Source organism: Podarcis vaucheri (assembly GCF_965113315.1).
Source record: "Podarcis vaucheri genome assembly, chromosome: 5".
NCBI lineage: Eukaryota > Metazoa > Chordata > Lepidosauria > Squamata > Lacertidae > Podarcis > Podarcis vaucheri.
The window spans coordinates 101645780-101671046 of NC_138763.1; the positions used below are offsets into that span (position 1 = coordinate 101645780).

General features: G+C 42.7%; 1 protein-coding gene across 7 annotated transcripts in view; it reads right to left on the bottom strand.

Annotated features, from left to right (window-relative positions):
- SCUBE1 (signal peptide, CUB domain and EGF like domain containing 1) overlaps positions 1-25267 on the bottom strand; it is a 181717-nt gene that overhangs the window by 152399 nt on the left and 4051 nt on the right. The window contains exon 1 of one of the 7 annotated variants that reach the window (XM_082223070.1): positions 3296-3593. The exons of 3 other annotated variants lie outside the window; for them this stretch is intronic. In XM_082223070.1, the coding sequence (XP_082079196.1) occupies positions 3296-3413 (118 nt within the window). In that variant the 5' untranslated portion in view covers positions 3414-3593. 3 more of the 7 variants (XM_082223071.1, XM_082223073.1, XM_082223072.1) reach the window with 3 other exon arrangements.

Below are 25267 nucleotides of genomic sequence, written 5' to 3' on the forward strand. Positions count from 1 at the left end.
AAAGACTATCAATATCTTTTGAGATACTGGAAGTACATAATAATTCATCATTTAACAAGCAGATGTTACAGTAATATTCCAGAAACGATATAACAGAACTGTATTGTTTGGGGGAGCAGCAGTACTGGGGCGCAAAAATGATAAACTGTTCAGCAAATGCTGCTGTCCCCTGAGAACATAGAAGAAAGGACTTTCATATAATGGTATTTAGATCGACCCACTAGACTAGATCTATTTCTTTGGAAAGGTTTTATTTAAGTTAAATTTCTCTGGCTTCAGAGTTAAATGAAAATTACTGACATTTAACAATGGAATGATGAAAGAACTCAAGAGCCTCAATTTACAAACAATGCATAAGATCTCATCCTGATTTCTCTTCTTTTTTTTAAGGTCTATTAAAATCTACAGGTGGGGACAATCTGTTCTTCATAGTTGCTGATGGAATTAATTTATGGTGTAAAGGAAGAATATTTGCAGAATCAACTAACAATTTGAGTTTTCTGTGTTTATTCTAAAAAATAAACAATGATAGTGGGGTTGGTGAGAAAACAAATGAGCCCTCAAATCTGCACTCACTGATCAAGCCAGGCTCCCATCTATCTGTTAAACCTTTGGTTAATTAATCAAATGATTAAACCATTAAAAACTTGACCCCTATTTATAAGAACACTATCTGGGATAAAGTGTTAGCACCAAAGCTGTATAACAGAAGACTCCTCTCTCTTTGCCAACTTTTAGTAATTCTGCAAGCATAAATCAATATCACTGAGGTCTGATGTCCACATTTCACACAAAAATTCAGAACACAGAAATGCTTGAGCATTTTGGTGTTTGCATTTGCATTGTGTGATACAAGCAAAGTTGGAAAAACATTACAGGGACTTGGAACATTTCCTGCTGGCCTTATCTAACAATACACAAAGTAAGAAACCAATCTTTTCTCCTTGACTTGAGCGCTAGAGGACCTGAGGACGGGACAGTCAGAGTCAGAGCAGCCAATAATGATCATCAAATCCCACCATAGCTTGTGAATTGCAGCCTAAATGGTCATGTCCCCCCCCCCCCCGGATGAGGGGAATCCAAACACTTCAAAATATATTTGAATCGCATGATCATTTGTGGCATTAAAGAATGGTTTTGCCAAATTAAAGACAGCCATTTCTCTCTACTTCTGCTCTCTACCTAACCCCAAAACTTGTGTGTTTCATTTAAAGTTTGGGACCTTTAATTTCCCAGAAATGAGGAGCCGCCATTGCTTCTTTATCCAGCAATCCTAGGCATGTAACTTGTTGCCTCTGAAACCTGGGAAAGACTTGCTCAGGTTGAAGTCTGCCTATTTTTTGTACCTTCCCACATCCCCTCACTCCATGGGTAGGCAAACTAAGGCCCGGGGGCCGGATCCGGCCCAATTGCCTTCTCAATCCGACCCACGGACAGTCCGGGAATCAGTGTGCTTTTACATGAGTAGAATGGGTGCTTTTATTTAAAATGCATCTCTGGGTTATTTGTGGGGCATAGGAATGCGTTCATTCCCCCCCCAAAAAATAGTCCGGCCCCCCACAGGGTCTGAGGGACAGTGGACCGGCCCCCTGCTCAAAAAGTTTGCTGACCCCTGCCTCACTTCCTACTCTGGGTAACATCTTCCCAGTTAAGAGTCCTAGAGACCTCAAAAACAATTAACGCTATTGTCCAACTGTGGATTATGGAGTTGAGCGGTTTTTGTACTTTCCCCAGATCTATAATCTTCCTTTTTTGCAATGGGGTGCCCAGAACTTAATTTTCTTACGGAAGAGACTCTACTGCCTCTCATATCAATTACCTTACTGGGGATTTTAAGCAGATTTTTCCTTAACTACAAAGATGAACAAAATACAGACAACAAAAAACAGGCAACCTTGAGTATATCCAAATTTCCTGAACCTCTGTAGCAGTCGGTATATTCTGGCAGGCTAAGCAGTCACTCTCAACTTGACAAATAGAGTTTATCATTTCCTCTTATTTACTGATGTATTAAATGCGAGATTCCCTCCCCCTTCAGACATAAACAAGGTACTTGCTTGATATCGAGGTTAATTTGATTTTCCATGAAACAAAGAAACCCAGGCACGAACCCAGTGGTTCCCCTTCCTTCCAGTACTAAAGAAAGAGGCCTCTATATCAGACATGGCCTTTGTTGAGATGAATGCATTTTGCCTCTAAACGCTGTGGCCTTGCAACTGACATGATTTTTTTATTATTATAAAGAAATCAATTAGAGACCCGCCACATGCCTCTTTCTTTTTATTGCCTTCCAGTTGTCATGATGCTTTCAAGATGCTAGTGCCTGAGGAAACTGTAAAAATGTTAAAGTCCTAAGGACTGTTTCTATAGACAAGGTCAAGGGTGAGCAATGGGAATGGGAGAGTCGAAGAAGGGAAAGCTGGCCTTCATTAGGGCAAGCGGAAAAGGCACAAGTGCAACAGCTTCCCAGGGCTTGAATTGCTTTGATAAAAGGAGGAGGAGGAGGAGGAGGAGGAGGAGGAGGAGGAGGAAGAAGAAGAAGAAGAAGAAGAAGAAGAAGAAGAAGAAGAAGAAGAAGATTCTGCTAATTAACATGGCAGCGCTGCCATACTGTGTTGCCATCACTTGCAAATGGTCCCTGCTCAGAATATTGCAAACTGTTCTTTGAGTGGCAGAAGGATGTACACAGTGGCGTAGCGTGGGTTGTCAGCACCCGGGGCAAGGCAAGTAATTTGCGCCCCCTAACCCGTGGATTTGCGCCCCCTAACCCTAACCCCCAGATGTTGCGCCCGGTGCAGCCGGGCCCCCCTGCACCCCCCACACTACGCCACTGGATGTACAGTGGTACCTCGGGCTACATACGCTTCAGGTTACAGACTCCGCTAACCCAGAAATAGTGTTTCAGGTTAAGAACTTTGCTTCAGGGTGAGAACAGAAATCATGTGCCAGTGGTGTGGCGGCAGCGGGAGGCCCCATTAGCTAAAGTGGTGCTTCAGGTTAAGAACAGTTTCAGGTTAAGAACAGACCCCCGGAACGAATGAAGTACTTAACCCGAGGTACCACTGTATTTGGGGAGCTCCATCGATGGTCCAGACAGAGAGGCAAAGCATAAAATAGGCACGTCCAACTCCCAAGAGACTGCGATCTATTCACAGTATAAAAAGACCGGCTGTGATCTACCCATTGTCATTGCCAGGAGTTGCTGAGCTTTCTTTAGGGGAGGGTACAGTAATGGAGCACAAAGGTGATCACTAACTTGATACCGTGACTGATCAAAGACACCCCTGCGATTGACCGGTAGATCGCGATTGAATTGTTGGACATGCCTGGCCTATAAGAATCTCATGGCACCCAAAATGGTTGGGACTTGTTTTTGGAAGCTTCCTGAAGGATCCACTGGAGAAGGCTGGCATAGCAAGCTATGTTGGGGCATCTGAACTGACACAAAAGGTTACACTGTGCCAGGGGTCAAATAAAAGAAGACATTGCTGTGCCGCGGATACTGTACTTCAATTTAATCCAGTTTGCATCAGAACAGAAGGGGTCTCTAAAAAACCCAACATGCTAGGCCTTCTTGTGAAGTGGACAGTAAAGCCAGTTACTTCTTGCAGAGGTTGTGTTAGAAAAGGAGGCATAAATGTCCCAGGAGGTAAATATGACCCTGTCGAAAGGCCAGGCACATTTCTAAATAAAGACTGTTTTGTGTACTAACCTTTTGTGAACTCGTTTTTGTGATTACCGTATTTTTTGCTCTATAAGACTTTTTCCCTCCTAAAAAGTAAGGGGAAATGCGTGTGCGTCTTATGGAGTGAATGCGCTCTGTGCAGCTATCCCAGAAGCCAGAACAGCAAGAGGGATTGCTGCTTTCACTGCGCAGCGATCCCTCTTGCTGTTCTGGCTTCTGAGATTCAGAAATTTTTTTTTCTTGTTTTCCTCCTCCAAAAACTAGGTGCGTCTTGTGGTCTGGTGCGTCTTATAGAGCGAGAAATACGGTACTATTATTATTATTATTATTATTATTATTATTATTATTATTATTATTATTATTATTACAGTACTATCATCATCATCATCATCATCATCATCATCATCATTACTTCTGTAGTTCTGCAAGGTTATCTAATTCAAGACAAGCTGTGAATTTCAAGGCCCTTTGGCCCGTTCTTTCCTTGTGTGAGTTTGTGTTTACAAACAGAGCTTCCGGCTGCGGAGACCAAGGCATCTGATGAAGGCAGCTTCCCTTCTCCTGCTTCATTTCAGCCAGCCTCAAATAAACCTTTTTTTAAAAAAATATTTTACTGATTTTATTTTTTCCCATTTATGATTATCATATGCACAATTATTTTAACAGTTTTGCTAATTTTATTGCGTAAATTCCTTAGAAAGATTCATGACTAAGTGGCATATGAATTTTTCAAAACCAAGGAAGCAGATAAGCCATGGTAGCTTATGGGACGGTTAATTTCATAGTTTTTAAGGTGCCACAGAACCTTTGTTGCTTTTCATGCTTTCCACATTCTTCCCACATGTGTGACTGGCAAGATATTTAATTAATTAACTGACCAAATTTATATTCCACTTGATTGTAACAAAACAGTTTACACAAGAGATATAAAAATTATGCATAAAAACAGTTAAGAACAAACATATATGGATAATTAAAATCATCAGCAAAAGAGTAAAAAACAGAAAGTAAAACAATTTCTTTTTAAAGAACAGTTCTAGTGAAGGTTTTTAACATGTTGAGCACTAAATTCCAACACATTTATAAAAAGATAATACAGTGGTACCTCAGGTTACATACACTTTAGGTTACAGACTCCGCTAACCCAGAAATAGTGCTTCAGGTTAAGAACTTTGCTTCAAGATGAGAACAGAAATCGCATGGCAGCAGCAGCTGGAGGCTCCATTAGCTAAAGTGGTGCTTCAGGTTAAGAACAGTTTCAGGTTAAGAACGGACCTCCGGAACGAATTAGATACTTAACCCGAGGTACCACTGTAAAAAGCAATATATCAAAAAGGAAGAATAATAAAGAGAAGGAAAATATAAAATAAAATACAGTACTCATAATCCTTACAAACAAAATTATATAAAAAAGAGAAAGAGAAAAAAGAACAGAGGAAAAATAACTAAAAGAATAGAAAAATAGATAAAAGAACTACTGCCTCCCTATGCCTAAAGGAAAACAATTTCCAAGCCCAACTCCCCAATATTAAATGTTAGAAATTTTCCTGAAACACAGGACATAAATTTATACCAAAAAAAAAAAAAAAAATCAAACAAGATGCCCAACTCTGTTGATAAGCAAAGATGATTTTTGAGAGAGATCCTGAGGGGTATCTGTAAAAGAGGACTGGTCCATTCAGCATCAGTCATGGATGGCAGATAGTGTCTTACTTCAAGAGCAACAGTTAAATTTTACCCACAGGAATGAATGGCAAACACTCAACAACAACAACAACAACAACAACAACAACAACAACAACAACTTAGGTTACTTAGATTAGAGAAAGCAAGGGGATACAATCAAGGACAATGTGGGTAATCCTTTAACCTAACATGGAGACCAACTCAGTCTCTAACTGCAGAAGCCCTTGAGATGGTTTACAACCAAGGCCACCAACTTTGGGGGGCCAATAGGCACATGAATTGCAAATGGAGGAGCTGTTGTGGGTGCCACACACACCAGGACACACTGAAACCTATTACACTGGCTACAATAGGATGTGGTTCTCAAACCAAACACTAGCGGAGGAAGGAGAGGAGACCCTGGAAAAGTTTCTGTGGGCACACATGCGCCCACAGCCCCATTTTGGCAACCCCCTGGCTTCCAACAGTAAAGTAACATAAAATCATTACTGTATAATATTTAAAAACAAAGAGCACCAATTATTTAAAAGTCAATATACATAGAATCATAGTTCACAACTACAAAAAATCAAGCCACATGACATGCCCAAACCCTGGTGGAATAAGCAGGAAGAAAGTAGAGATTGACAGCTGCTGAGGAAGAGGAGTCCACACGTCAGGTGCCAAAGCAAAGGAGGCTCTCCTCTTCTAAGCAAACGCCAATCTGAGGGTGAAACTAGACATGAAATAAAATGTGCATTTCCAGTCAAGGGGAGGATTAAGCTGTTCCTTCCCCTTCCTCTAGAGCGGGTCTTTGTTTTGTGGAAAACAATTATCAGCCATTCTATCTGATGCTATGTGTGAAACCAAACATGTATGTTAAATGCAAACATGTATTTAATGATATCATGTTTAATTTGGCCCCAACTTGCAACAGAGAAGACAACCAGAGCAGTGCCCCATCTGAAGATTTTAATGCGAAGGCGCATTCATTGGATCAGAAATCATTTCTCAGCAACAGCTGCGGTTGGTTCCAGGAGAATGTACTGGAAGCCTCTATGGGAAGAGAGCCTGGGATTTGGGTACAGTGACATACAACGCTAGCTTTCCTCTCTCTTTTTATTACTTTATTGACAATCTTATACAACAAATATAGTATACATCTTCTTTAACCAGACATGAGTATGAATCTCAAACAAAACAACAAGTAATACTCCATTTGTTAACAAACAATAAACTTAATTTATATTTCTACTTTCTGTTGTTTTCTTCTCTATTTATTAACATAGATAACAAAAAACAAAACAAAAAACCCCCATAATTGGACTTCCTATCATTTCCCGATGTGTATTTTCTTTCTGATGGTGAATATACCTAACATTATTAGCTTATCCTTTGTTTCCTTTCTAATACATTATTAGAACAGTACTTAAACCTTTGACTTATTTTATTTATACAGGGTCAATCAAATGGTGCCGTAGACTTTATGCCACTGTTGTGATTTCGTAAATATCTCCCCATTTTTGCGCGAATGCTTGCCTAACATACCAATAGTCACCAACAAAGCTACAGCATGCCCTAAGAGCTGGCTAATGCTACCTCCTGCTATCCATCACCTTTTCTGGACATAATGGTCATGTCCCGTCCCACCCCACCCCCCATATCATCCCAGAAATAGTGGTTTCAACCCCTCCCTCTTGCAGAAGCATATGGCCTGTGTTTTATGCTCTACTGTACCTAAGCATCAGTACCCAACAGAGGATCACCTTAAGTTATCCAGGTTAGACAAAAGTCAAGAAAAATGGTAAATCACTCCAGCATAATCACCCCAGTATTCAGCACATGAAGGATGCTGCTAAAATGCATATTATTTGTAACTTTGGAAGGCAAAATTATATTTGTTGAAATGCTTTAGTGCATTTTATTGTCGTACTGTATTTTATATAGGATCATTTTACACAGGACCATCACTTTATATAGGATCATCTGTGGTGAGAGATGCAATATGAACCCCACAACAACAAAAATGTTACTTTAAAAATGCATCTGGCTGAACCCTGTTTATTGCTTGATTCCTGTTTCTATGATAGTTTTTTCTTGCTTGTATTTTTATTTACCACTCAGAGAACTTTAAACACAAAGCAGTTTTAAGAGTTTTTTTTATATAATAACTAAATAAAACTGCTACTCTGTCCTGCTACTGATTGGTACCCTAACCATATATATAGGGAGATAACTTCTGATTACTTCAACCATACCGATTTACACACTTATTTTCTTACAACAAAAACTGAAGTAACCTTAAATTCAAAACAGTGCTTCATGCTTCAGTGTTTCTAACAAAAAAACCTCTGCTTTGATGTTCATGTTCATTCAACAGAAAACCTGAAAGTGTAATAGACCAAGTTTGAAGGGATGGGCTAATAGTTGCACCAAAACATTCTTCTCCCCCTGCAAGGTAGAATTTAACAGAGGAGCTGCAAAAGGGAAATGAACATTCACCAATAACTGTACAGTACTTTATTCCTAGCTACAGCTTTCCTCCCATACTCTGCAATGTTCTTTGTACCTCCGTGTTCATTTGCATTTGACTTCCCAAACAACAGTAGTTTACACTGTCATTAACTTGTGCAGCTAAGTACTTTGTCTCTATACTGTTTGCACTGCTGCTTCAGAGGGGATTAAACTACTGCTGTTCTTCTTAGCCAGTATTCCTATTATCAGAGTTAGAGCAAAGCTATCTCATATTCTCTTGCAAGGGAAGGCCTTTATGCACCACACGCCCTACAAAATCCTAAAATAAAATAAAAACAAATCATACTCTTATAGAGCATTATACACAACTGTTTTTGCAATTAACACTTAATATTATAATGCAGTTGCATCGCCTCTATCGAGCTCTCCAAGCCAGAGGGTTTTTTAAGGACTTCCTCAATTCCAGCATTTCACAGATGAAAAGAGGGACACTTGAATAATGGTGCCACTCTGTACTCTCACAACAAGGACCAAGTTGCACTTCTTCCTTATTTGGTTTCAGAATTGCCTGCAAGATCAGTCTTTTTCAGCTGCTTCTGGATTGACCACTTAGGAATTTTGTTAGGTAATTTTTGAAGTGTATGAACGCTGTTATCTTAGTTTCTATTGTTGCTAATAACTCTGATTTTAATATGTTTAAAGTTTATCTTTGAGAGCTAGGAAATGGCATTCTACATTCTCACAAAATATAAAATGAAATAAACCAACAGAACAAAGCACATTGTGCCTGAGCTCCCATTATCCTGCTGTAATGGCTGGAAGCTTTTTCCTATGTGAAGTGCTCAGTATTTCTTTATTCGGGAATAAGCACGTTCTGCTCTGCCTTCTTAGAGAGACTGTACCAGTTTCCTTTAAAAATAAATACACAGAAATGCTTATAGTTCTTACTAAATAGCTGCAATTTGTAACACATTCAAGAGGGATGGCGCTGTGGTCTAAACCACTGAGCTTTTGGGCTTTCTGATCAAAAGGCCGGTGGTTCAAATCCCCGTGACGGGCTGAGGTCCCGTTGCTTGGTCCCTGCTCCTGCCAACCTAGCAGTTCAAAAGCACGTCAAAGTGCAAGTAGATTAATAGGTACCACTCCAGCGGGGAGGTGAATGGCATTTCCCTGCGCTGCTCTGTTTCGCCAGAAGCGGCTTAGTCATGCTGGCCACATGACCCGGAAGCTGTCTGCAGACCAACGCCGGCTCCCTCGGCCTGTAAAGCGAGATGAGCACCGCAACCCTAGAGTCGTTTGCGACTGGACTTAACTGTCAGGGGTCCCTTTGCCTAAAGTGGGTTCAGCTGGGACCCAAGTCAATAAAGCGTGAGACTCTTAATCTCAGGGTTGTGGGTTCAAGCCCCAAGTTCAGCAAAAAGATTCCTGCATTGCTGGGGGTTAGGCTAGATGACTCTAGTGGTCCCTTACAACTCTCCAATTCTATGAGTCTATGAATCTTTGCCATCTGGATACAGCAGTGGGCTTCAGCTGGTGGGTCTGGACCTGATCCAAGCTGGGTTGCAACAGGAGCACTACCACCATGCAAATATATGGTAAGTGATTATGAAATGGGTCCCCAAATGCAGTGCTATTTTTCTAGAAAAAGAAGTGCCGGAATTCACCATAAACACCTCCCTCGTTCTCTTGGAATGGCAATGGCGCCCACCTGAGAGGTGCCAGAACTCATTTCCGGTGAGTTCCGGCTGAAAAAAAGTCCTGCCCAAATGAATGCTTGGGTTACAAGCATCTATACTTCCTTACACACACACACACACACACACACACACACACACACCCTAAAGACACATAAGCACCTACCCTCTCTTCTTCGTCCTGCTCTCTTTTAATCTATCCATCATGCATTTATTCTTTCTCTCTTGGGGGCTGCAGGATTATGTTCAATAAACACAGGTGCATGCCAGTTCTGGTGCAAAATTCCAAATGGAAGAGGACAACAATTCTCCAGTTATGTCCTATGAGCCCTTTAGTAAGATCAAGCACAAATTTTCCATTGTGTTATCTCGGCCTTGATCGCTTATAGCATAATATTATGCTTGTATACTCAAAAGTAAGTTCCACTGAGTGCCACAGGGCTTGCTGCCAGGTAAATGTGTATAGGACTGAAAATAAAGGTCACAATTATGCAGAAGACAAAGCTAGGATGCAACTTCTTCTGATTTCATAAATGCTAACTTTAACAGATCATGCTTATTTCAAAGATGTCAGTGTTTTTAAAGACCAAAACTTTCTCCCTCACAAAAATACACTGACATAATCCATACATACTTTTATGTAGCATTAAGCCCAAAAGAACAAAGGAAAGATCACTGAGATCACTGCACGAAGTTGAGATTTTTGCTTGTATTCTATGTTCCCTCTAGCCAGTGCAGACACACTGAGCCTAGTCTCTTAAACAACTACAGTGGTGCCTCGCAAGACGAAAAGAATCCGTTCTGTGATTCTCTTCGTCTAGCGTTTTTTTCGTCTTGCGAAGCAAGCCCATTGACGGATTAGTGCTATTAGCGGCTTTTAGCGGCTTATCTGCTGATCGGATCAGCTGATAAGCGGCTTAGCGGCTTAGAAAAAGGGGGGGAGGGAAAAAACCAGCAGGAACTCGCAAGACATTGTCGTCTTGCGAAGCAAGCCCATAGGAAATTCGTTTTGCGAAGCACCTCCAAAACGGAAAACTCTTTCGCCTAGCGAGTTTTCCATCTTGCGAGGCATTCGTCTTGCGGGGCACCACTGTATAACATTTTAAGCGAATGTACTGTAGGTGGCTAAGCTGTGAAGGCTAAGCCTTGGCATGAATTCCCTAGGTCAGGGGTTCTCAAACTGTGGTCCATGGGCCACCACTGGTCAGCAAGCTTCGTTCAAGTGGTCCTCAGCATGGCTGTAGATTTGTGGTTGAAGATGGGAGATGCAATAATCCATCGCATTACATACAGGCAACTCCTGATTTACATGGGGGTTATGTTCCAAGGCACCGTGCATTTAAGTGAAATTGTGTATATTTGCAACACCACTGAAAAAACCTGCAAACACCCCATTGCACCCCTGCCCCACCCTGCCCCATTTGTGACATTTTCAGGTCACTTCTGATGCCCAAGTGTGCAGTCACACACATACTGGATGCGCCTTAAACAGTTGCTGCCTGTATTCATTTTGATTTTTAATTGCATTTTATTGCTTCTTTTATTTCTTACGGACTGTGAATTATTGCATTATAATTCTATAGAATTCAAATCATAACACACTAAAAATATAAGAAATAAAAGAAGCAGCAATAATACGATAAAAAACCACACAGCATCTCGCACACTGCATTTACATTTGCTACAGGCAGAAAAATAATTTAAGTGGTCCACAAAGGCCCTCAGCAGTTTTCAAACGGTCCGGGGGGTGGGGGGAGAGTTTTGGAGCTACTGCCCTGGACGGCCTGAGATGACCAAGACAACTATCTCATTCCTTTCGCACTCAAGACATTTTACATCTGAAATATCATGATGTTAATACTGTTCCTGCCTTACCCGGTTGACCATAGCTAAGGGATTCTAATACATTCCCTGAAAACCAGATTCATACAAACAAGCCCAAAATATTACCAAATCAATAACTAACCGAGAGGCAATATTTTCATTCAAAACATGAAAGAAATTATCTGCAGGCTATCAAAAAGCTTGTGAAAACAAAAACATCTTGTCTGCTTTTCTAAAAACCTGGAATTTGGGGCTGAGGCAAGGCTCTCTTGGTAAAAGCTTCTATGGTAATCTTGTGAATTCACAAGATTCACATTCATTTTTAATTAAATTTTATTTGTAACTAATCAAATAATCTTGGACAATTTTTTTTTTTTAAAAAGCAAGCACAGAGCTGAATGCTTCATGTGCTGATTGAGGAACCTGCAAGTACCCAAACTACAAACCATTTTCAGAATCTGTTGCTCACAGCCCCTCTAAATAAACAAGCAATTGAAAAGTAGGACAAAACCACACAGAGAAGGCTTTTTAAAATTTTAATTAACTGGAATACATCTACGGTAATGAGTAGCTGTATGGAAACTAAATTATTATCTAAAAGGTATTTGAGCTTTCAAACAACCCATTTAAGAAAGGCTTACGGGTTGTTTGTTTTTTCTAAAAAAATTGTAGGCTGTTTCCGATTATAAAGGAAAGCTTTTAATTAAGATTAGAACAGCCTAATTCAAGCAATAATTTGGTTCTTTTAGTTAGTAAGCCTCTATTAAAAACAAAGCAATTAAGGTTAAATGGGTCGAGGCACTTAAGGGTCTCTCCCACCTCCACAATTATAATAGTAGGGGAGGATATGTCAGGGACTAATTCAGAACAGAAGACACATGTTTCAAACAAGTTTGTGTTTCCCTGTTAATAACAGGGTTGCATTTAATGTTCGCTGAAGACTAGCATATTTGTAAACTAGATGTTCTAAAGAACATCAATTTGGGCAAAGATGTAATCATACAAAAGAGACCTATTATCAGCCCCTTAATTGCACTTGGGTCTTGCTCCCCTGAAATCTATACCTGCAGTTTTATTACCTCATGTAAATTATTAGCTTAAGAGCAAAGCAAAATGGCATTAGCTTTATGAAGTGATTAAGCTATTCCACATTTGGTATACTTTATTGCACTGGTTCTTAAACACTGCATTTACAGGTGCCCCCCCCCCACGCAAGATCTTCATAAAAACAAAAGAAACCATTCATGTATTAATGGGGGGGGGGGAGTTTGCTGCCAACATTGAGCAAAAACATCATATGGCAGAGGACAACATGAAATCAACAATGAAATCACATTCATAAAAGAGATGCAAAGTGCACTGCAAACCAGTAGACCAGATTAATGTATCAACATTGTGGATCATCCCTCATGGAAAACCTGGGTCAAATAATGTGTTTTAAGCAAGCATTTAAAATAGCAGTACTGTGGGTGCCTGTATATGCTGAGGAACCAAAGTGTTCTTCAAAGTTTCTACTGCACCCTGAAGAGAGAAAAGTCTGCTTTTCAGTGCCAAGCTTAGAATTTAACCTGAAATGCAGCTTGCCTCTTCTGGTGTGCCACAGTGGAAACGTAAAAGAGGTTTCAGAGGCAAGTAGGACAGTGAGCCAGAAACAGACTGGACAAGGGTTCTCCCATGTGATAACAGTAAAATATGAAAAAGTGGTGGACTACAAGACAAGTCAAGGCAAAGCAATGAAGTTTAGGAAATCCTAGCTTTTTTACATTCTAGAAATATAGTGCTCTTAAAGGTAAAAAATTTATCCATAATTCCACATGCTATACTGTATACACAAATGCTTAACATTGAAAAATATGCACATTAGTCAAAACTGCATACAAAAATGTGTGTATTAAGAGAAATGCTGGCAGATTTTCCTGTGGGTTAAAAAAAAAAGTGTATCACCAAAATTGATAGATCATCTGGAGTTGCTTGGTCCATCAGCAACTGCCCAACAGTGCCAACCCCAAACAGAGAAGCACACCCGCTTTGTTGCCTAGAGTGTGTGTGTGAAACGAACCAATGCGGAAGGTCCCAGACTGCAGAATGGCCTGGATCCAGTTCTAATTGGATGTCTACAAACGCCAGGAACCCTACCGTCAAAAACCCACCCCATTTAAGATTTTACATGCATCATCAGTACATGGGGTTCATCAGTACATACAGTGGTGCCCCGCAAGACGAATGCCTCGCAAGACGGAAAACTCGTTAGACGAAAGAGTTTTCCGTTTTGGAGGTGCTTCGCAAAACAAATTTCCTATGGGCTTGCTTCGCAAGACGACAATGTCTTGCGAGTTCCTGCTGGTTTTTTCCCCTCCGCCCCTTTTTCTAAGCCGCTAAGCCGCTTATCAGCTGATCCGATCAGCAGATAAGCCGCTAAAAGCCGCTAATAGCGCTAATCCGCTAATCTGTCAATGGGCTTGCTTCGCAAGACGAAAAAACCGCTAGACGAAGAGAATCACAGAACGGATTCTTTTTGTCCTGCGAGGCACCACTGTACAAGCAAATATAGCTGGTTATGTCATTATAGCTGAAAACACATGTGCTATTATTGAACAGACAGATCCAGCTGAAGGGAGAACCCAGCTTTGCAATGGGGGTGCATACGTTCACACACTGAAACATCGGATCTGTGAGTGTAATGGTCCTCAGTCTTGCCTTTCACTTCATGTATCAGGTGCACTATCTGAGCTGTTCGTTTGTTTTTAAGTGAAGTTATTTATGCACATTCATATTCATCTCACATTCCAGAGATTAGAAGCAATTCCATGGATTAGTGTCATTGGAACTAGCCAGTTGGTACCTACTGCCACTGTAACATAACAAAGGAGGATTCACTGTTCCAAAACCACAAGGGAAAATCTGCAGAACCAGGAGTTTCTTTGAGCAGGAACTGAGGGGAACTGAGCTCCCTTACCTTTTTTCTTACATTAAATAAAAAAAAAATGTTTGTGGGAGCTGGAACTGATATACACAAATGCCTACCTATATCTGTAATCAATAAAATTGTGGCCATTTCTAATCCATATCTTTGTCCGCTTGAGTTGCATTTAGCCACTACCTGGGGAGGGGGATATGGCATTGTGACTGGGAACACAGGAAACAAAGAAACTTCATGGGGAATTCCCCCACCATTTCCCAGAAAAAAGCACTGTGCAGAACCCCTGGTTTCAGAGCTTACCCTGTGAAGTGGTACCTCGGTTTAAGACCAGCCCTGTTTACGAACTATTCAGTATACAAACTCCACAAAACCGGAAGTAGTGTCCCAGTTTGCGAACTTTACCTCAGTCTACGAACAGAATCTGAACGGTGGACGGGCACCAGTGGCAGGAGGCCTCATTAGGGAAAGCGCACCTTGGTTTAAGAACAGCTTTGGTTTAAGAACAGACTTCTGGAACAGATTAAGTTCGTAAACCGAGGTACCACTGTATATATTTTGTTTGTATATAAGTGTTATCAGTCTGCCTCCACTTCAAATAACTAAAGTAGACTCACGTTTTTTGTTGTGATTGGAGTGGGGACCATGAGCCATTATCAGCTAACAAAACTCTTTTTTGTATGATTCATGATGCTCATTCACAACTTTCTGACTTCTGCATAACTCCCATTTGGGAAAGGGGAAGTCATTTTTAAAAAACCTTCATGGACTCCAGAGTACACAGAAATTTTCTCAGCGCAGCTTGTGTCAAAAGGTGTCCTAAGTCCATCATCAGTCCACAGTTAAAAAATGTTGACCTTGTACAGGAAGAGGTAACTCAAACCAGCTACATAATAACATCTAAAGGAAGTCTAGGAATTTTCTATAGAAACAAAATTTCCAGCAAGAGAAAAAAGCTTATCAATGCGAAAAGTATATTTTTAGCCCAAGATGAAGGTTCCACCCACGTGAGAATTCCTACTGTATCCATGGCATCAAACAAATCAGCCTTCCCCAACTGGACGCCCTCTGAAGCAACTCTCATCAGCTCCCCCCCCCGATGCTCTAATCCAGTGTTTCCCAAACGTTTTTGGGCAACGGCACACCTGTTTACTGAAAAAAAATCTCGCGGCACACCACCATTAAAGCCCCGCCCCGTGACGTCAGCGCGCAGCGTCACGCCGGGAGGGACGCACAAAAGTGAAAGTTTTTTCCCTCCCCCTTGCCGGGGAACCTCCAAGCTTTGGGCAGGCAGGCAGGCAGAGCTGGGAAGGGGGTTTCCAGGGGACACGGCAGCTCCTCGAAAGGCTTCTCTCAGCTGCGCTCAATCCTCCTCGGAGAGGATTTCCCCTCCGGTCCCATGCCTTCGTTTGGGGCATCGCTCCGGCTGCTCCCTCTCCCGCCGCGCAGGAGCGATGCCTCTCTCTGGCTCTCCCTCCGCGCAGGCTGAGGGAGGGAGGGAGGTGCGTGTGTGACCCGTCTCTGCTGGGAGACCAAACCCAGCGAGGCAGAGTCGCGCGGAGGCGCCCAGGCAGCGCTGCCGGCTGCGAGGAGGAGCGCCAGGCAGCAGCAGGAGGCGCGGCCTCTCCTCGCCGCCGCTGCCCCGCCTCTCGCCGCCCGACTCGCCCGCCTCCCTCCAGGCATCTCGCGGCACACGAGGCAACGTCTCACGGCACACTCGTGTGCCGCGGAACACCGGTTGGGAAACACTGCTCTAATCTAAAGCATCCCGAGAACCAGGATGGGGAAATCCGATTTAGATCAAATACGTCAGCTGAAATCACAAAAGGAAGAGCACGTGTCATTGAAAGAACTTTTCTTAGAAAAGACACCACTAGAATAGGAAGCCTAACGAGAGCTATTGCAATAATATTCCAAAAGTTGCAGAACCTGCAGCCACTGTTGCAACCGCAAGGATGTAAGGATATTTATTTCAGCACGATAAAGAGCTTGTGCAGACATACTGGAAGAGCCTAACCTCACAGCAGTTTAGAGTGCTCAGGAATGGGCCATGGGGTACCCCAACCCCAGAGCAAAATCCCTCCCCCTTCTTAACATAGCATTGGGGGCATAGCGGGAGGGGGGAACTGCCAGGGTGATTGCCCCGGGCACATTGCTCCTCCTGCCCTCTCTAAGCCAACCCTGTACTGCTTTGCAAGACCACTCAGGGAGGGGGGAATGAGAGGGCGCGTGGCTGTTGTGTCCTCGCGCTGCCCTCCCCAGATCCCAACCTTGCAAGGCTACTGGGAGGGGCGCGTGAGCCATGCCCCGTTCAATCCCAGCCTCGCCTTAGCTGGTGAGACTAGGATCAAGGGGCGTGGGACTGCCGTACCCTTCTCACATCACCCTCCCCGGATCCGAGCCTTGCAAGGCTGCTTGGGGAGGGTGATGTGGGGACACAGCAACCGCGTGCCCTTTGACCCCAGCCTCATGTGAGGCTGCTGCGTGCCCCCCGCCCGCCCCCCCAGACGGCATGGAGACCTGCTCCGCCACTGCACAGCACTAGCATCAGCAATTACACTAACCATGGTTAAGGCCAAGAACCCTGGTTGACTTAACCACAATTAAGATGGGGAACGGCAGAAGATCCGCTACCAAGGATCAGAGCAGCTTAGCTAACAACAACCAACAACCGTCAAGATTAAAGGAGGCAGTAGCAGGCAGAGGCTCCGCCCTGCAGAGTCCCCATGTGACAGGCAGGCAACTCAGCCAATCACTGCCATGGGCTTCACAAAACACCTTAGCTCATTACAGTGTAGGTTTAGTGACAATTTTCTACTAAGTTCAACAGTTGGCTATGTTCTTATTTTTACTGCCCCTTTCACCACAAAAGTCACATAGCATCTTTTTTAAAAAAGAAGAAGTGTAAGAGGGCCCAAGTAGTTGTTATTGTGAACATTCTCCGCTAAAATTCAGTAAAAACTTTACCTCTGGTTAAACAAATTCTAAACCTTGCAATTCATCATCGGGGGGGGGGGCGAGGTGGACTACTACAAATCTGTTGGAGGCTTGTTTTGTGGAGAGAAAATTCTCCCTCCAGGAAGGTTATACAGCTATATGCACCCTTTAAACATCACTCAGGATCCACAGCAGAACACAATGGGCAACAGAAAAGAAGCTTTGGCCAGTCATACTATATTGCTTCTTCATAGGTTTAGATGGAAAATGGGAAACAAACCAGAAAGCCATTTGGAACAATCCTGCTCAATCAGACAGTATGATTCATTTACAGAAGTTCTGGTTTAAAAGGCATTTAGATACCTACTTGGAAGGGCACACCAAGCGAATTCTTTTGTGCTTTCGGAGGTATAACCACAACTTACAAAATGGTTCTAAAGTGCCTGTGTCTTAAAATACAGCATTAAGCAGAAATCAATACTGCCATGCAATTTTTGTCTGTGGTTTGGTAAATCCAACCTCCTGGCCACAATTTTAGTCTTCTCCCATTCCCGCCAGCTTGCCTTGTGACCTTCTCTCCTTGCTCCTCAACGTACATTTTAAGAACGCAAGAAGAGCCTGCTAGGTCCGGCCAATGGCCCATCTAGATGAGAATCCCGTAGCCACAGCGGCCAACCAGATGTCAGTGGGAAACCAGCAAGCAGGATTCGAGGACTAGAGCAGCACTCGCCCCTCCTGGGGTTTCCAACAACTGGTATTTGAGAGCACTGCTGCCTCCAGCTGTGGAAGCAGAGCAGAGCCATCAATAGCCCTACATCGAAAGGATTGCAGGAACACATTTGAGAATATAATTTCTCTTTAAATTAATGCTGAAATCCTATGCACATCTGCAAATAAGTCCCCCCCCCAAAAAAAAAATTGTGCTATTTTTATAGGGTGACTCCCATAGGATGACAGAGGAGAAACAAGGGGTGCAATCACATAAGATTCAGACTGCATCAGTTTTCCCACATGCACACTGACTGAAATGTCTGGCACATACCTGAAGTTCTGGAAGAGGCTTTAAAAGGTGTAAGAGAGAAGACCTTTCCCTTCTCTCCCAGACATTCTATGTGGAATGATGCAACAACACTGAGCTTCCTAGAGGGTTCATACAAGGACCTGTGGATGGAAGATGCCTTTGGGCAGAGAGCAGGGAGGGGAGATGGGAGATCTAGCCATTGCTGCAGGATTGGGCTACACGTGTTTTAACATAACCAGAAGTTATTTTTTTATTTGACAGAGATTGTTTGTTATTGGTTTGTAAACCTTGTTTACATTAACAATGGCTTACAGTTATATGTGAACCCAACTACATACAAAATGTTTTTTCCTGGTGCCTAAATATATGTAATAGTGTCAGTCAAGTCTCCTTGGGGAAAGCATTCCACAAACAGGGAGCCACCACAGAAAAGGTCTGTTCTCATGTGCCACCCTCCAGACCTCTCATGGAGGGGGCACATGAAGAAGGGCTTGAGATGATGGTTGCAGGGTCCTGGATGGTTCCTACTGGGGAGAGCAAGTCCTTGAGGTATTGAGGTCCTGAGCTGTATAATGCTTTGAAATGGGCCCCAAAACTGATTGGCAGGCAGTGCAGTTGGGCTAGGATTGGCGTTATATACCAGCTGAAATTTCTGAATTGTCTTCAGAGGCAGCCCCACCTATGAAATGTTGCAGTAATCTAATTAACACAAAGCTGACACATCTCACACACATGTGCAACAAAATCCCTAGAAGGCTATTAAAATCAAGGTCTCAGATATAGAATGTGTTCAAGTTTGCTCAACTTCTCTTGCCTATTCACTAGCTGATGCTAAATGCCATCCTGCGTGAAAGTTTAAAATTAGTCATGCAAATTCCATTTCATACATAGATTTCTGCAGGGTAATCTCTTACTTTAAATCCTCACAGAGCCCTCTTATTTTGAGTAAGCCAAGGTATGTTGGGACAGAAATAAAGGTATGCATTAAATAAGCATGGATTGCAGCCAGGTCTACCATTAAACAGAAATCAACTTCTAAAATATGGGTAGTTTTAAGATGCAAGGAATCTTTTGATGTGGCCAGCCAGCCCAGCTACACTGCTCAATGCTGGGAACACGGCCTCATGTAGCTATTGCCTTAAATAGGTTTTCCCAGAGTGTAGAATTCATTCCTTTGAAGACACTGGGGTGAGGTGGGTGGGTAAGCAAGGCTGCATAAATATTCTGCCTTTGTTCTCTGTGAGAGAGGGTAGCAAGGCTCCCAAAGAACAGAAGTTCCAAGATTCTTGAACACTGAGAAGTGGACATTCAAAAAAATATGTCTTGTCAGGTTGGAGTGCAAGACAGAAATAATATGATGACCACAAAAATGTTGTACAAGGGCACTTGATCAAACATTTTCAGTTGACTTGGAGAATATGAAGTTTTTAAAATTTTATTTTGTGGACTTCAAGCAAGCAATCTTCAGGTCTTTAAACTTTTTAATAGACTGATCTTATATTGTGCTAAACATTTCTATACGGTTTCAGCCTCTGAGGAGAAAGACATTTATAGAAGCACTAACAGCATTTACAAGCAAAGAAAAGCCACATGTCGTATTTACAAGGCACTGTTGTGTGGCACCCTTGATATTAGCGTTTGCCAACAAGCAGATAAATCTGTGTAAAAGGTGTTTGGGAAGGGAACTCGTACACAGTCTGAAATAGTTAATTTATGAAGCACCTATAAATAAAGATATAAAGATCTTGAACAAATCTTAAGATTATCGATTTAGGTTCTGGTGCGGCTGAACATTAAATTTGCCAAAAACATTGAATTCAGAATTGAAGCAGTAGGAAACTCAATAAACAGAACTAGCTGTAGTGAAGGGTGGGAGAACAAGAGTCTGGCCAGGGGACAAATTCCATTATCTCCCCCACAGCCCGTTTTGTCCACCTTACCAACACTGTGGAAAATTACCATCATAGTAAAGGTAAAGGGACCCCTGACCATTAGGTCCAGTCGCAGATGACTCTGGGGTTGCGGTGCTCATCTCGCTTTAATGGCCGAGGGAGCCAGTGTACAGCTTCCTTAGTCATGTGGCCAGAATGACTAAGCAACTTCTGGCAAACCAGAGCAGCGCACGGAAGCGCCGTTTACCTTCCTGCCGGAGCGGTGCCTATTTATCTACTTGCACTTCGTGCTTTTGAACTGCTAGGTTGGCAGGAGCTGGGACCGAACCACGGGAGCTCACCCCGTCGCGGGGATTCAAACTACCGACCTTCTGATCGGCAAGCCCTAGGCTCTGTGGTTTAACCCACAACACCACCTGCATCCCACCATCATAGTAGTCAACTGCAAAAGGTAGAAACATTTCATCCACAAGAAGAATATTGGCTGGGAATGCCTAACAAGCTACTAACGCAAAAATACAAAAGGGCAGATAGACCTAACATCTGCTGTCCTCTTTAAATTTGCCTACATGGTTTTCAGATTCAGTGAAATCCAAACATGGTTGTACAATAACTGCTGAAACTCTCATCATAACCACCACTCAAATTACAACAGAAATGACAACTGCAAAACTTACTGTCAAACCATATGGCCTACTCGGAGTCAGCACAACACGCTCCTTATCTGAAGCCAAGAGATCATAAGCATCTCTTCCTTTCCCTCTCCATAGGGAATTCCCAGTGCACATCTCGACATGTGCCATAATCACAACTACAGTGGTACCTTGGTTTGCAACCGTTGTGGATTACAACCATTTTGGATTACAACCACGTCAAACCCGGCAGTGCGTGTCCCTTTCTTTGGATTACAACCCTTTTTATATATATATTATAACCCCCCCTTTCTTTTGGAGGCCCCATTGGCAAAAGCGCACCTTGGGTTACAACCTGTTTTGGTTTACAACTGGACCTCCAGAACAGATTATGGTTGTAAACCAAGGTACCACTTTAACACCAACAATAACCAGCTTTTTTTTTTTTAAGTAGATTTCCAGCAGATGCCCACAGTGGGGGGAAACACAAACACACAAAGCATTATTTGCACCTCTATCTGTGGCAGTTTTCCCATAGGAGGAAAAAAAGAACTAACATGAAAATCCAATGACTCTTGCACTAGTGTAAATCCCAACCCATTCTCTCTTACACTGGTGCAAGAGTGACTGCATCATCCTGAACGTTATCTATCCTTCCTGCCTCATCAAACTCGTGCTGCCACAACTGGTACCTCTCAAACCCTGGGCTCCACCAGCTTTCACTAATATTGCCCCTTAAGCACAACTTACCTGGTGATGTTCCACTTTGCACTACGGTCTGCAGGTCACGCAGTGCAGACTGTCAAGACTACTGACTACTGTTAAGCCCACAGAGGTAACAGGGAAACACCTGAAACCATAAGGTATCATTGTTTGGGGGGTTTTGTGGGCTCGGGGTGAAAGAAAGTAGGATGAGCACTTCCCCCGTTGCTGACTGAAATAATTGCTGCACAGTGCCAGACCTTGGCTTGCACTTGTTCTAGCCAGCAAGGAACTCCAAAAAGTAATTCCAGCAGCTACAGTTTTCATCTGCCTTTGATCGTCTTCTTGAAGATGACGCACTGTTCTCTCTCCATTCAGAAATCGATCGCAGGGCAGGTCCCAATTATTTCTTCAGAGCCTGCAGGTTCCTCATCCTTCCTTCTCCAGCCAGCCTTCTCTCAATTTATAGCAGCTGCAGCATAAGGTCAGAGATACTCCCAGACTGACAGCTCCTAACAGCTCAGCAGAATGAGCTGGGTGGCCACACAAGGCCTCCAGACAAGCTGAATGACAGGGAGGTGCAAGCTGGTGCCCTGAACCTGTTCCAATATTGCCAGCTCTACTGAAATCTTCACAGATCTACCAAAATATATGCCGATCCAACTCAATACCTGAAAACCTCTGAAGCAAGATTTAATGAAAGGGGAGGGTGCTAAGCACCTCTCTCCCTTGCAGGTTGGGTGAGGGGGGTCTCTCTACCTCTCCATTAAACCTTCCTGCAGATGAGGGAGCTTCACCAAGCAGGCAGCTAAACCGATGGACGAAGCGTCTCCCCACTCCCCCATTAAGCCTTGCTCTGGGCCATAGCTGTCAACTTACAGATTTGAAAATAAGGGACCAGCAGCCTCGAAAATAAGGGATCAGCAGCCAAAATAAGGGATTTTGGCTTCGCTTAGGGGCGCGGGTGGCGCTGTGGGTAAAACCTCAGCGCCTAGGACTTGCCGATCGTCAGGTTGGCGGTTCGAATCCCCACGGCGGGGTGTGCTCCCGTTGCTCGGTCCCAGCGCCTGCCAACCTAGCAGTTTGAAAGCACCCCCGGGTGCAAGTAGATAAGTAGGGACCGCTTACCAGCAGGAAGGTAAACGGCGTTCCGTGTGCTGCGCTGGCTTTCCAGATGCAGCTTGTCACGCTGGCCACGTGACCCGGAAGTGTCTGCGGACAGCGCTGGCCTCCGGCCTCTTAAGTGAGATGGGCGCACAACCCTAGAGTCTGTCAAGACTGGCCCGTACGGGCAGGGGTACCTTTACCTTTTTATACAGAAATCCACCACTCATGGAGCCATGCTGCTTTGGCTGTGACTGTGTTTTGCAGGGGGCTGGACTAGATTATCCTAAGGGTCTACAACTCCGACCAAAGAAGAGTGGCAGACAAAACTGATGAACGACGTCCAGATGGCAAAGCTTACAGGCAGAATTAGAAACCAGGAAGAGGACCTCTTTTTTAAAAAAAACAACAACATTGATTTCTTGTGCCAGGGCAACAAAGTGCTTTAATTCATTTCAGTACAAACATAGAGTTCTTGTATGAAGTTAAATCCCTCTTGAAAAATACTGAGTCTGGAGGCACCCTTAGAATATTCCAACTGTCTAATTTCTTACCACTTTTGGATTTTATGAGGAATCTCCAAGCTGCTAAGAAGAAATTATTTCTTCACCTGTACGTCTTACATAACATTACTGAAAAGAGGGCCAGATGGGAATCTGACACTTTCCACCTGCTGCCCACACCATATGTCAGTTCTACACTGGCTCATGATTCTCCCTTCTTAGCTAAAATTTCCATAAGATTGGGACATCGGTGTTATTGTTTCCATTTATAAGAAGGTGATAAAAAAATCTGATCAATAGTGTCTATCATGTCATAAGCAGATGCCAAGGTTATTCCCCCGCCCCCCTTGTGTTCAGATGTTACTGAAACAGCTACTAATAAAATCAGGACACCTGATCGTGTCTTGGTAATTTAGATGGTAATATAATAAAAAAGCTGGCTACTTTTGCTTTTGTGGTAGTGCCTGTATGGCTGAAATATTTTGAAACTAATGTAGTGTATAGCTAATTGAGAAAGGAAGGTGTACTTGTCATTTGTTTAATCATAATTTTGTTGTGTCTAAACAAATAAACCTACTTACTACTGATTTGCAGTATAAATGGTAGCGATTTCAGGGCCACCCTGACAGGATTAATATTTTCACCAAGGACAAAATATGCCTGTTTTATCCCAATAGCCCACTCACTCTTGGTTTCAGTTAACAATCACAAGGGTGTCATTTTGAGGATGCACTTTAATCCAACTCTTTCATATATATTTTTTTAAATAGCAGACATGTCTCAGACTCCAACACAGGATCCGCTCTAGAGGACCCCTCACTTATTTCAATTTTGTACACTGCTGCTGCTTATGCAGGCACAAGAAGCATCTGCAGCTATCCCTAGTGCATGGAGCGCACTAGGAAGGAGCTACAAATGGCTGAGGCAGAGAAAATAGGCAGGGCAGTGAAGCAATGCAAAACAATTGCTTCCAGAAGTAAATTCTGGTAAGAGCACTATTTTTCTGATTTCCCCACCTTTAATTTTAATGAGCCTTTTTTCTTTCTTTTCAAAAATAGAACGTCTTTTTGTCCCGATCAAGAGTGGATCATTTTGACTTTGCTTCAGAAAAATGAAAATTGCCAAAACTGCTGTTCGGTGTTCTCCTCTGCAGGAAGCCCTCAACTTACACAGGGGTTATGTTCCAGGGATCACACCGAAAGCCAAAACAGTGTATGATTCAAAACACATTGGGTGCAACAGCAGGTGGGATTGCCGAAGTCGTTTTCCCTGGACACCTGCCCCTTTTTAAATTAAATAAAAATAAAATAAAATTGGCCAACACATAAAGCTGAATGTGCACAAGTTAAACACATGTAAGACACAGGCTTACTGTACTGGCTTTCAATACAACAATAAGCTAATCTCGTGTTTTCAGTATTATCTTAGTCTTCCTAGTGTTAATTAAAGCTTTCCTAGAAGTTAATTAAAACAAAACTGTTTTACTTTATCCTACTTATCAGCAAAGCTATGTGCATTCTGCAGTAAAAAAATTAAGTTGTGACCATACGAATAACACATGTTAAGCAACTCTGCAGAATATATTTTATTCTGCAAAAATTGTCGTAGTTCTGCTAGCCATGGGGGAGGTAAGGAGCACTGCAGACACCTCTCTGGCTTCTGAGACTGTAGAAGGCACAGTGCTAGCCTAACTCCGTAGCCATAAAATCTAGAAAGTGTTTTTGTTTTTGGTTTTATTCAAGAAAGGAAATTGTGTTTCTTAAGAAGCTGGAGTATGCACCCATTGCCACGTTCTGTCCCTCGATTTTGTAGAGTGAAAAAAAAGAAAGTATGACAAAACATTGGCTCATATTTCAGTGTATAGCCCCGCTCTAATCTCACAGATTAAAAGCCTGTCTCGAAGTAGACCATTAGTTGGGCACTATTTCTGAGAGGTTCAACTAAGCCTCAAAGGGAAGCAAGCATACGGCAAGGAAAATTAGACACATGATGCATGCAGAACTTTGGTGTGTCCATGTGTCTGTACAAACACACTACTTCTAAACAAAAACTACCTTGGGTTTCCCAGAAGTAACTTCAGAGTGCAGGATGCTACAGTTTAGATACAGAACAATTAACAGAAGCAGCAGGAGCTTCTTTCCAATAAATACCACAATTTGAGGATAAGCTGCTGTAAATCTGCATTAATTGTTTCAGGAATTCCACTATTTACAGAA